General features: G+C 45.4%; 1 protein-coding gene across 1 annotated transcript in view; it reads right to left on the bottom strand.

Moving 5' to 3' along the window:
• Window positions 1-2955: 2955 nt before the first annotated feature.
• CERS5 (ceramide synthase 5) overlaps window positions 2956-13652 on the bottom strand; it is a 659392-nt gene continuing 648695 nt past the window's right edge. Inside the window, exon 10 of the mRNA XM_069230878.1 lies at window positions 2956-5125. Coding sequence (XP_069086979.1) covers window positions 4979-5125 — 147 coding nt within the window. The 3' untranslated portion in view covers window positions 2956-4978. The remainder of the gene's footprint in view (window positions 5126-13652) is intronic.

The following is a 13652-nucleotide window of genomic DNA, read 5'->3' as shown; positions in this document are numbered from 1 at the left end:
CACCTGGGGGAAAAATTCTAAGGTAAGGAATCTGCAACTAGAAGTCTCTATCAGATATACACCACAACACTCAGACGCATTCAAACATGCACACATTTATACACACACACAGACACCACACACAATACCCACCATCCTCCCACCCCCCTCTCCCTTATCGGACGCCCGACTTACCTTGTCGGGTCGAGGAGGTAGTCCGGCAGGAACCATTAAGGGACACTGCTACTGCCAGCAGTGCCCCGCCAGCAGGACACCGCCAGGCCGTCTGTATGGGCAAAATACGTCTGGCGGCGTCCTACTGGCAGGGCGGTGCAGGTGGTAGCATCGCCCAGGCGCCTCCAACTGCCATCATGGCTATTGCCAGATTTCCACCCAATGTGTGGTGGAAATCCGGCAATCCATAATGTGGCGGTTGGGAGACTGCCAGCAATGGCAGTCTCCTGGTGCCGTTGACTTTGGCAGTCTCACTTTGAGACTGCCAAAGTCAGAATGAGGGCCAATATCTAGTTGCAGATTCATTACCTTAGAATTTCCTGAGGTGTCAGCCTGGATCTGGAGATTTTTCTTTTAGCACTGATCTGAAGAAAGAACTACCCTCAGTCACTTTGTGACTAGTCTTTTTTTACCTCTGTCAAAGCGTTGAGTATTTTTACTCCTGGTGCGTCAAGGGATGTCTTCGGGTAAGACCAGGTTCAAGCACTGTAGATCCTGCCATAGGGTTATACCCATGATGGATCCGCAACTCAACTGCCTTTGCTATCTGGAGCGTGACCACAACCTGAAGTCATGCTCCGAGTGCCGGACCATGAATCCGAAGGCTTCGAAGGAGCAGTCCCAAAGGCTGATAGTGGTCCGGCACTCCTCTCAAGTCCTGGTCAAGTGGAAGGTCTTGGTATCAGTTGTGGAGCACTCCCCCTCTTCTTTGTCCCACTCGAAGTCCTCCGGACGTTTAGTTAAATCAAGGCATAAGAAGTTGTCAATGAAACAGAAACGGTCTTTGACTTCACTTCAACCAACTAGAGAGCAGGGGAGTTTATCCAGGCTTCCTCCTGAAGAGCCTATGTCTGGGCTGACTCAGCGCCCTCCCGAGTTTCTGAGAGCCAGAGCAACCATCTGCCTTACTTAAGGAGTTTTATGAGGCCATGTGCCTCATTTTTGGGCAGTCTGACTTTGCTGGTGCTCCTTTGGGCCACGCAGAGTCAGAAGAGGCCCCATCAGGTTCTGCGTCTGCAGTCTCAGCTCCGAGGGGCACCCATGGATCCATTCCTGGATCCATACCCGTGCCAATGATGAGAAGTACAGAAACAGACAAGTACCTTTTTTGTTCTGTGTAATGGATCTTTCAAAGATTCAGAAGCTTGAATCAGAATATCTAGGAGTTCGAACACATAGACAATCATCATTATAACAACACAATAGCTGATGATGGGTAACAGAATAAGCCAAGGCTCACCTTATTGGAACAGATGACACAACACTGTTTGTCGCATATGACTGTGACAGAGGTGGATACCGCTGCAATCCATTGAGCTAAACTTGGCTTGGAAACGGGAAAATCCTTACGATGCTTACCATATTAGACTAGCAGCTGGTCTGATTTTTTTTTTATTGTTTTGTCTGGTGTAGATAGAATTTGAGGCATCTTTTAACATCCAAAGTATGACAAGAACATTCAGCAGCACTGAGAAATCAGGAAGAATGTCCTTGGGACAATTGGTTCATTCAAATGAAAATCTGGTGGGACCTAAGTATACATTTGGGATTGGTTCTAAGACCCACACTATTTTCTTTGAATAACATAACTGGTTCTTTATTTGTAAATGCTTGAATTTCACTAACTCTTCTCGCCAATGTCAGAGCTAATATGTCATATTCCATGTTAACAATTTCATATCTGCTTTATGGGTGGACTCAAACGAAGCCTGCACTGTATTGACCTGCCAAGATACATGACGTTTCTTTATTAGAGGAAAGACTCTGAAAAGGCCTTTCAGGAATTGTTTGACCACACTACTAGAACACTAGGAAGGTGAACCAGTCAATCTTCTAAATCTTGAAATTGCGGCTAAGTGTACTTTCATTGAAGAATGTGCCAAACCCAAATTTGCTAAAGCAGCAGATAGAGCAGAGTTTGCTTCAGTGGTGCTGAGAAAGGGTGAACTTCTGATTTTTGGCACCATAAACAGAAACACTTCCATTTCAGCTTGTACGTCCTTTTGGTAGAATCAGCTCTGGCTTTTGCAAGAACTTTGCTACAATCTTGAGGATTATTCAAGTTTGCAAACTATTTGTATTTAGAAGCCAGGCTGACAAGTGCAAGAATACCGGGTTCGAATGAAGTATCTGGTTGAAGGTTCATTGACAGTAGCCCCAGAGGAGGTTTCAGGCAAACGTGACTCTCCTCCGACAGGAGCAGTAGTCCTGTGAACCAATACTGTCTGGGCCAACTCGAGGGCAATCAAAATCATTTGGCATGGTTCCCTTTTCATTTTGCTGAGAAGTCTTGGGAGTAACGGGACTGGGGGGAAAGCATGGGCAAAGATCCTGGACCACCTGAACGAAAAAGCATTCCCCCCACGACCCAGATCCAATAATGGAGAATTGTTACTTTCCTGATTAAAAAAAGATTTCATCAAGAAGATGAACGTGGGCAAGATGGTCACCTGTTATCGGATACAAGTGTCTGCGACCAAGCCCCAATAGGCCAAAGAAGTATGCATGATTAAGCAGCACACTTCTTAAGGCATGTTATTTCAAGATTTCAAACTTATACCTCAATCTCAGATTACATCAAAAAATGCCCGGGTTTGAAGCAATATGAAGCAGTAGAATTGCAAACTGGGAGCAGAACCAAACATTTTTAAACAAACGATAATTTATACAACTTTGATTTCAAATGGTATATATGTTTAGGATAGGATATACGAGTTTAAGAATAATAAAATATACGGAGGCTTTCATTCTCAAATTCTGTTTTTAATCACAGAGTTGGGAGTAAACAGTATAAAATGGTAAAAGTCAGACAGGCTCTGCTTCCCCAGCACAAGTCAGATGAAGGTCCGGCTACCTACCTGTCCACAGTACCTCAAAGTGACAGTGCAAACCCAGCTCCCTTGTAGGGCAGTGCTGGCATCGCAACCCTCTGAAGATGCATCTTTCCAAGTGACAGTTGCTGTACCACTACTCTGTGCATTTCTCCCACGTCAGTTTCCTGCCAGTACTCTGATGGATCAATCTCTAAGCAGGGTGGGGAAATTTCAAACATCAAAGTGGCAAGAAAGCATAATATGGAGTAAGGCGGAGTGCTCCTGGATTTCAAGCACCTACACAATTTTGAAAGGCATCAGCCCCATATCCAGAGTCCAGCCAAGGAGTCATTCCCTAAGCTAGTGTCTCTCAGAGCTGACCCCCAGAGTTTGGCCTCTAGGGAGTACCATCTCACAGGCCAGCCAGAGGGACACCTGGTGCACACTGCTGCTCAGGGGAGTGAACTGTGCCATATAATTACAGCATTATTGCTGTTTATAGATTTACAGCATTATAAAAACCAAACATATAAAGAGTACAGGGACTGGGAGTGTACGTTAAACTCATGATGACAGCCTACACCACTACAGGAGGAATGGGGCTTCTATAACAATCACTGCAACCAATAGCATGGAAACAGTGCGCAGCAAAACCCATTACAAGCCTGCTTTCAGCCTAATGCAGCAGGTACCAGCTAGATAGCAGTCTAAAGTTCTGGTAACTAGAGGCAGATCAGCTTAAAAGCATACTTGTCACATTCGGTACCACGTTCAGCAAAGTTTGCAGATAATACAAAGTTCAACATTACCAAGTACTGTGGTAGTGTAGATAGTATCAGGTCCAGCAGCAGTTTACAGTACAGAAATAAGCAGGTCTGACAGCAGCAGTACTCCTCAGCAGTCTGTGTTTCTGTGAATAGGTTAACAGTCTTCGCTGATCAGTGGTAACACTCAAATTTGACTATGTTCTCAGAAAACCGAATGAGCAGGCATGCCAACAATAAGGCTGAAACTGGGGTCTGTCTCACTGGCAGTACTGGACTTACTGCTTTGCCCTTCTCTTGCATTACCAGCAGTGTCAACAATACATTCATATCATTCACCAGGGCCCATTTACCCAAGTCTACATCTGTGACAGAATTAGATGCTGTTTAATTCCATCCCAGTCGAATAAGAGGCAACTATGAGTCTGTATAAGCTGACTCGAACAGTGAAAGACTGACACCAGGCAATTCTCACAGTTTGTCTTGATCACCTCAGGGCAGCTGTCACAGTCTATGGTTGGTCACTATTCAGCTGCAGGTACTGCTGCGCTGATACGATGCATGCATTAAACAAAAGTCATTCATCACAGCCAGACTGACTACCTAGAACCAGACATAGGAAGTAGCAATCAGTTAACACTTGGCTGATGCAACATAGCATCAACCAGTACTTCACCAGGTACCAAGCAAATGTCATAGACAAAGCTTGGCTGATACTAAGCTGCCACTACTAACAACACACACATACATCTAAGTCCCATCACAGTCAATACAGACCTTTTCCTTCATCACACAAGTTTCTCCTAATAAATACCATTTCATCAATGACAAGAAAAATTCTCATGTGACTAAAATAAAAAAACTAAAAATGGGCTGACCCTAGAGGACTGCAAGTGGTACAGCGATGTATTCTATGAGCATGTCTCCTGAGGCTTTGAATACTATAAACAAAACAGAGGAAAAAATAAAATCGCTTCCATTATTGTTTCCTTTTCATGAGCAACCTAGTTCATTTCTTGAGTCTTGGGCATGAAGTACATTCGGGTGCCCAACTGAAGTTTCGGATGCTTCAGATCGGATACCAGGTGCTGGGGCGGCACAATAGATGGGTTTGCTTGCCACAGTTTATCAGTTTTGTAAAGTTTGATTGTACATGTTCCCTGAAGGATCCAACAGGATGTGCTTTTGTTACTCCTCTGCCCATTGGCCACTGTTCACATGCCCATTAATTCGACTGGCCCCATTGCTGGAAGTGCTGCGTGAACCTTTGCCACCACTAGATGTATCTTCCTCTTCGGAGCTGCTCTCAACGTCACTTCGATCGTCTTTTGACACCTGAGCACCCACAAAAGAAAAGAGGAAATGTTTCTAGTCCTTTATCATCTTCAGCTAAACTATAAATTGTCATTAGTCTAGTCTATTAATCATAATATAATCATAATTTAACACTTTCCAGTGTTTATTCTGCAAAAATTATCTTTGTCATGCAAGAAAAAATATCAGTTACAACATAACACTGCTAATTTAACCGACTTAGCTAAAATAGCCAAGACTCACACATTTTGCACGCTGAATTACAATTTCCAATGAATCAGATTTATGAGTTGAACCAGTTTTATTTTACTAGCAAAAGCAACAGTGTGCAAGAAACCTCCCACCTCGTCAGTTCACTACTTTGGTGATATTTAAACACATATCTTAAAAATTAAAGTTTGGCTAGGCATTCATTTTACATGCCTAAATGTTTTGCTTTTAACCACAACAAATAGCTTGGTTAATCCGAACCCGAATATCATGCACCCGCAGATCTGGAAAGCATTCGTAAATGCCAAAAAATGTGCAAAGGGTCACAGACCTAAGCTAGATTGAATCCAAATATCAAACAGTACATCACCAACTTAAATCCAAATATCTTGCATGTGCAGAATACAAGCCAACTCAGACTTCATGCATGCACATACGGTCACAGTCCAAAGGCTCCATTCATTCCAAATCTCATACAGCATGTGACAAACTTAATTCCACATTTCATGCTTATCAGCAGTCTGTGGCTGATTCCAAGCCAAATATAATGCACGTGGACAGCATCAAACAGACAAACCCATCCCATAATGGAACAGACTTTTTAGTTAAGGCGATTCATAAAGAAGGTTAAGGAATCCCTTTGGATTGCTAAAGTACTCTTACGTAAGTCAACAACCTTTTTAATCTTCCCAGAGGCCTGCAAACCTAACAGCATGGCTAAACACTATGGAAGCCTACACTTGAGGCATGATTTCCTGAAAACATATAAAGTCTTGAGGAGTCTCCTTTCCAAAGAGCTTCGTTAAACTTTCCAAGTCTGCCATACAGCTAGCTTAATTGGAGTTAAGACTCATTTACTAAGAATGCAACTATCTGGAAACTTGTGGTGGTGCCATAGTTATTAAACAGTTGTAGTGATTGAATATTTGCCAATAGAATATACATTTTGTTTGCTCATTATTTAAATGTCAAAGATTGTTGAGGCTGTCTAAAAAGTAAATTACTAACATTTCCATGGACACAAGACTGTTTAGAGGTTGTCAAATTTACAAAATGATTTATTAATAAGGTGTAAAAGTTCTAGGCTAGTCAATGGTCTGCTTTGTATATGAATTACTTCATAGAATGCAATGACAATGGAGAAAACATACAAGTGCAAATGTGAGCGGAAACTCTTTAAGCAACAAGTCACTCTGGGTATATATTCCAGGAATGCTACCCTGGCATCATCATCAACAGTGGTCTATACACTTTTTCTGGCCGAGCACTTGATGCAAAAAGAATATGTTACCTACCTTCAGTTATACTCTTTTTCGGGTATGCTATCTGCAAATTCCTCACCCTTAAGCATATCCTGACAATAGAACTGTAAAGCTTTCACAGCAGGTCTCCTGCATGCCAGCAGGCGGCCCTGTGCAGTACCATGACTAACCTGTTCTGCCCCAGAAGCACAGTAGCATATAAGCACCACGCCTGCATGCTGAAGTCGGTTTCTTTCTTGAATCAGTCTGCGCTCTCAAACGCAGAGCACCATTAATGTAGATCTCCAATTTGGGACCTTTTAGATGGAAGGCAATACCATTCCACAAAATGGGGAGTCGGGAGGTGAGTGAGGAATCTGTTAGAGTACCCACCAAAAAGAGTTACCAAAGGTCAGTAACTTGTTCTTATGATGGATATTACTAACTGCAGATTCCTTGCCTTTAGAACAGACATCTGAAGGGACATGAGATGTATTATGTGGTGCAGCTGTGACCTAACCGTGTAATATACTTACCAACCTCTCCTTTAGGACCAGTAGGTTTTGTATGTTAAACCTTTAGCTCAACCCTGGGCAGCTGTGGCTCTGAACAGTCAGGCTTGCACAAAGGAACAAATGTAAAGCATTTAAACAGCACCAAAACAATTGAGGAATAAATACATAAGGCACAAAGAATTCTGACATCAATTTATAAACATAGGCTGTATTTGTATGTGTTTTTAGATACCAAAACAAAAAGGGCAGCCGGGTAAGGGTTACTTAAGTGTGAACAATCATTTGCAAATTCAATCAATTTGACACTTAAAAACGCTTTCAAGAACACCTTGGTCTAGTTAGTATCAATGTGGTTATTCTGAGTTACTTTAGGCGACCAGCTCTAGCAGAGAGCCTATCATGGGGATCAGCAAGGCTCTCAGAAATAAGTCCCCAGTCAGATCCACTCACTTATCTCCTTGTTTAGACTCCTATGTGGAAGCGGGAAGCTGAGATGGCCAAGGATGCAGTGGATGCGATTCAGTCGATGGGGGGGAGGGGGTTTCCTGCAGATGATACTCGGTCCACAGGTTTGGCAAGGAGATCTTCACCAAAGGGGTCGACATCCCTCGAAGTTCTCTTGGTCCTGGCAGAAGTCTATTCACCACTGGGTTACCAGTTGCACTGTATCGCGGTCGAAGTGGAATAACTTGCCTTTAGGGTGACCAAGCTGCACTCAGGCGGCTCTCCAGTGCTTAGCAGACTCAGGAACAACTTTGAGCATCAGATCCTGCTCCCTGGTGCTGCATGGCAGCAAGAAACGGCAAATAGAGTTGGGCTACCAATTCACACCAGCAGACTTCTTCAGCTGTCGTCGCCCAGTGCTGTGAACATGAGATCAACAAATTGAACCTTGAAGTCTCTTGCTGCAGCTGGGCTCTGGAGTCTACTTCTCCACGAGCAGGACACAGCAAGCGCAGTTCCTTCTTTTCTAGTCACCAGGTTCAGCAGGTGAAGTCCATGTCAGTGTAACCTCTCTTTGTCATGTCCTATGTGCAGCAGGGCAGTCCTCCTTTGGTCCATTTCTCCAGTCTGTTGAGATCTTCGTTCTGGGTGCTGCTTTTATGCCCAGAAAATGCCCACAGGGTGGATGCAGTCAGTAGCTAATAAGCTACTAGGTTCCCTCACTCCTGATGAGCACCTCCTGCGAAGTGTGGGATCTGGCTATCATAAAAGTATCCATTCTGTGTACCTTCAAAATGGCAGAACCGCTCTCTAGGAGTGTAGAGATCCCTAGCCCAACCCAGAAGGGTGGCTATATGCCCCTGAATACTGGTGTGACGGCTGGCTTCCTCTCTCCTTCTGAGTGGCAGCCTCTCCATCTAAAAATAGAGCAGCCCCTCTCCCAAGTGTTCACAATTTTCCCTTCAAAGGCGACTTCTCCTATGAAGCTTGCCTTCTGGGCCAACATCCGTGTAGCTTTCTGCCAACGAGAGTTAACTCCTCTCCCCCGATCAGGCTTCTATTGTGTTCTTTCCTGGCAGTTGTACACACCTCTCCCCTGGGGGACAGAAAGCTGCCCCAGGGACAAACTTTGAGCAGTTGGAGACTGGCACAGGCGATTTAAGGCAACAAAGTGGCAACTCTACAAAAGTTGCACACAGCAACAAGTTATAATAATACAGACTTGGGCAAGAAGTCAAGCTTAATGTAAAAAGTTAATATCTTACAGTATCAATTTTAGTAGTCCCAGTCAGAACTTAGTAGGACTGATGTGGCAGCTTTCAACTCAGCACTCACCAATGGGGCTACTAACCTTTCCCACAGTAAAAATGGCAACTGTGTCTTCTTTTTTTTTTTTTTACTGTTGGAACATGTAAAAAAAAAATATGTGCTCCACTACCTAATATACATCAACCTGCCTTAGGGAAGGTCGGGCCACCTTAGGGGTGAGAGAGAGATAATTGAACAAGTGTCCTAGCTTCGGTAACGCCTTAACTGGTAGAGACTATCTAGCCACAGGGGAGGATGGGAGGTTCACTAAGGAATCTGTGCCTAGATAGAGTCTACTAGATAAGGTGTTACCGAAAGTACGTAACTTGTTCATCTGATAGAGACTTCCACACGCAGATTCCTTACCTTTGATTAGATATCTAAGCGATAACTTCCAGGAGGTAGGTCTGCAAATTCGATTAAAATAAATAAAATAATCCTGCAGGACCAAACAGGATAAGTGCCCTTCAAGACGAACCAGACAGTCCAGGCAGCAATGTTTGTAAGTTTAATGGCCTAACAGGAGAATTGTACAGAGGCTAAAATAGTGCACACATGAGAAAGATGAGGTCCAGGTTGAGGTCCCAATGAGGCATGATGAAGGGTGTAGGTGGAAAAAGATGTTGCAGGCCTTTAAGGAACTTAGCAACAACAGATGACTTGGAGAGAAGGTTAGTCCACCAGCCACAAGAATGCTGAGATGGCAGAAAGGTAACCTTTAACTGTGCCTAAAGCGGAGCCTTGCTTGGCCAAAGATAATGCAAACAAGACTACGTGTAAGAAAGGTACAGATAGGGGGTCAGCGCTATGGGAAGCACACCATGACACATTTCTCCCAATGGCACATGTATACTGACTTGGTGGAGGTGTGCCTGGCTGCCAGAACATCAGGCGTGGTGAGGAAAGTTGAAAGCTGCCAGCTGTTGCTGCTCAATCTCCACAAATGTAGGTGGAGGATGCACAGGGTTGGGTGCAGAACCCGCCCTGTTGCTTCAACAGAAGATCCTCCCAAAGAGGCAGCCAGAATGGAGGACTGATGGTCATGCTCAACAGCTTGGGATACCAGACTCTCTATGCCCAATCCCGAGCCACAACAATGACTTGGGCCCGGTTGTTCCTGACCTTCTTGCGAACTCTGGGCAGGAGTGGTATTGGCAGAAAGGCATACAGGGCGCCGGAGCTCCCCCTAGATAAAACCTTGGAACCTCCAGAATGCAAAATTGTTAATATTGTGCCTTTTTTTTGTGGTGGCAAACAGACCTAAGCAAGGCTCTCCCCACTGATGAACGAGACCTTGCACCACCACTGGGTGAAGACACCATACATGATCCACTAGACATCTTAAGCTGAGTTAGCCTGCTCTGGCATTCAGAGAACCCGCCAGAAGCTGCACCACCAGGGAAGTGCCCTGATATTCCAGCCACCTTGGTGAACACCCAAAGGGCGCACTGGTAAGGCCGAAAGGTAGCACCGCAAACAAAGTGCCCTTGGCGCATCGTGAACCTCAGATAGCGTCTCTGGGCTTGCAGGAAGGGGACGTGAAAAGATGCATCTATAAGCCCAACACAACCATCCAATCTCCTGGATCTCTGACAGACAAAACCTGCGCAAGTATGAGCATTTTGAACTTCTCCTTTTTCAAGAAGAGGTTAAGAAGGTGCAGATTTAGGATATGACAAAGTCCTCTGTCCTTTGGCACCAGAAAGTAGCAAGAATAGCAACCACGACCTATTTCTGAAGCTGGCATCCTCTCTATTGCTCCCTTGGCCAAGAGAGCCTGCCCTTCTTGAAGGAACAATGAGAAATGGTCCTTTGTCAGCCTATTGTACGTGGGTGGCATGGGAGGAGGGGCATCACAAAGGTCAGAGAATAGTCCCTTTGAACAATCTGGAGTACTCAATGGTATGATGTTACGGACCACCAGTTGGGGAGGTGATGGCATATCCGGCCTCCCACTGGATGCACATGATGGTCCCAAGGCAGACTAAAAAGGCTCAGGGGCAGCGACTGCCAGGGGGGTGGTGGACTGACCTGACTGCTGTCTGCCTGTCCCATGGGGTCTCTGGGACACACGTCCATGGCCACAAAAAGCCTGGGAAGTTGGTTGGCTGTGGTGGCTGGGAGAGTATGGGTGTGGTTGGAGACCGCTGCATAGATACGAAAGGGGTGGACGGGTGTTGATAAGAGGCCATAGACAAGCCAAAGGACCTGGCCGCAGCTCTGTTGTCCTGGAAGCACTTAATTGCTGAGTCTGCCTTACCTCCAAAAAGGCGAGTCTCAAAGAGCCTGGATATCCTGGGAAAAAATGATTAAACTGGTAGGGCCAGTGAGTCGATCGTTTCAAGTCCACATCGATGGTGAACTTAGCCACATCTCTCCCATCGCCAACAGCCTGAGAGAGTATAGCCCAGGCTTCCTCCGGGTGCATACGTAGCACTTGTGCAACAGAATCCAATAGTGTATGGGAAAAATGGCCCAATAGGCATGCAGTGTTCACTGACCGCAGTGCCAGGCTGGTGGAATACAGTCTCTTACTGAAGGTGTCCAGCCTCTTGGATTTCCTACCCAGTGGAGTGGTAGGGAATGCACCAGGGTGGATGCGAGATGGAGGCTTGGACCACCATGCTCTCCGGGTTGAGGTGCTGGGTAAGAAAACTGGCATCCCTAGTAGTGAGGTGAAGGAGGTGGCCAATTATCCTATTCACTGATCCCCTATGCAGGGCTTGGACTGGTCCCCACCTAAGATGTAAGGGCTTCATTGAATGGGAGTGAGGGTTTTGAGGAGGCAAGTCCAAGCTGAAGCACCTCTGACAAAACCTTAGTCTTGGCTGCCACTGAGGGTAGGTTAGAGTCCAGGACCTCAGCTGCCCTGCGCACCACCATTGCAAACAAGGCTGCCTCCTCTGTAGCCACAGGAGGAGGGGAAACCAGGTCAGTTGTAGGGGAGGTGTCTAACCCACTGCCTCACCCAGTTCCTCCTACCAGTACTCCTCCTCAACTGGATCATTTCCATAAATTACCACTCCCAAATGTCTACCCCACCAGACCTATTCCTTCAAATAAAGCACTGGCTCTCGGAATAATGTCCTCAGTCAGCACCAGATGTGGTCTCGGACGATGCCCATCCATCTGTGTGTTGAAACTGGAAGTAAGAATGGGTATCGCACCACCTGGGGATGTCAGCTATGGTGCGGGCATGGACACTGGAGCGATCGCCAAGGAAGGTCTCAGTCCTACAGGAGGTTCCACTTCAGATCAAGCAAAGGGATCCTTGGTGTGCAATTGCCATTGAGGACAAAATCACCAGTAGTGTGGCTCCAGTAGAGGCCACTTCTGCACCTACGTACCCAAAGGTGACGGATCGCCCAAAGATGAGGTGCATGGACTCATAAAATTCTGAGTAGGGCGGGTGCAGCTCCAGGAAAAATCAGGGAAGTGCAGAGCAGACTCAGGATCAGGATCAGGTCGCCCTGACTTGTGGGGTCTGGCGTACCAACCCTCCTGTGTCAGATGACTGACAGATGTGGGGAAGCTGAACTGTGTTTGGAGTTCTTTGACTTGTTGTATTTTTGGGACTTACTAGACTTCCCTGAAGACTGCGAGTGCACAACAAACACACCAAGTGAGGGTCGTCACAGATATCTGCTTATGACAAGCCCCACATTGCTTGAAACCGGCTAGTTTCTTTGGTGACATCCTCATACCAGGAGATAAAAATCTCAAAAAAGGTAGACAAAAAAGCAAAAAAAGACCAGCCAAAAAGCAACTGAGTATGGGTAGCTCAATCTGGATCAGCACAATCTGGCATGAAAAAGAAAGAACTGACGTCAGCACACCAAGGTGGCGCACATTCAGGTACGACGCACGCCACTTCTGGTGTGGTGCCGAACACCACCACCTACCAGCATGCAGGAAGACTGCTCAAAGATCTTTTGGATCCAATCAGACGCCTGGGGATAATCGAAGGTAAGGAACCTGCAGCTATAAGTCTATCAGAAATATGTATGGATGCAGATATATATATATATATACACACACACATTACCTAGTGACGGTCGCCACTAGGTAGCTATAGTTAGGACCACGTTTCTGTAGAAAGATTTTTTTGTTTGTTTTGCTAATAACTTTGGCACTGCTTGACGAATCTACACGAAATTTTCCGAGAAAATAAGACACTCACTTGAGCTGCTGTCTGCAAGGTGTTGGGGTGATCTGTCAAGCGGGGGCCTAGAAAAAGCGGGTGGGGTGGGCGAGGTGGGGGATGGCAAGGTCCCAAAACACTTTCCCCCCTTCACTTTTCCATAGGGATTTTAAACATCAATATTGCCAAAACCACTGGACTGAATTTTATCAGATTTGGCAGAAAGGTAGGCCGTTTTCGTGTGAATGTATCCAGTATTGTTTTTTTAGAACTTAACTGGGAAAAAAATTTGTATATCTAGGGATGCGGATTTGTTGCGACTCCTACGCGGAGCACCACGGATCCGGGAGCCACACGGAGCAGTGTGATTGGCTGGCCGCAAGCTTTTCACAAAGTAGCTCCCACCATTTTATGGATCAGCAACGGTCCTGGGTTGTGCAATCTCAAATTAATAGAAGGGGTCAGAATAGAGGTACTCTGACCCCCAAGTGCGTAATAAATAGATTTGTGAAGGATTAATTATAAGTTTAAAAAGGTAAAAACGCCTTTTTTGTGGACAATCGTGGAGTCGCGACTCCGTCACAGAGCTCAGCATGGCAGGCCCCCATGTAATGTCACAATGGAGTTGCGAAGCCTGACAAATATATATATATATATATATATATATATATATATATATATACACACAC

Source organism: Pleurodeles waltl, chromosome 4_2, assembly GCF_031143425.1.
Source record: "Pleurodeles waltl isolate 20211129_DDA chromosome 4_2, aPleWal1.hap1.20221129, whole genome shotgun sequence".
NCBI lineage: Eukaryota > Metazoa > Chordata > Amphibia > Caudata > Salamandridae > Pleurodeles > Pleurodeles waltl.
The sequence above is the reverse complement of the archived record's forward strand: the minus strand, read 5'-3'. Positions and strand labels throughout refer to the sequence as shown.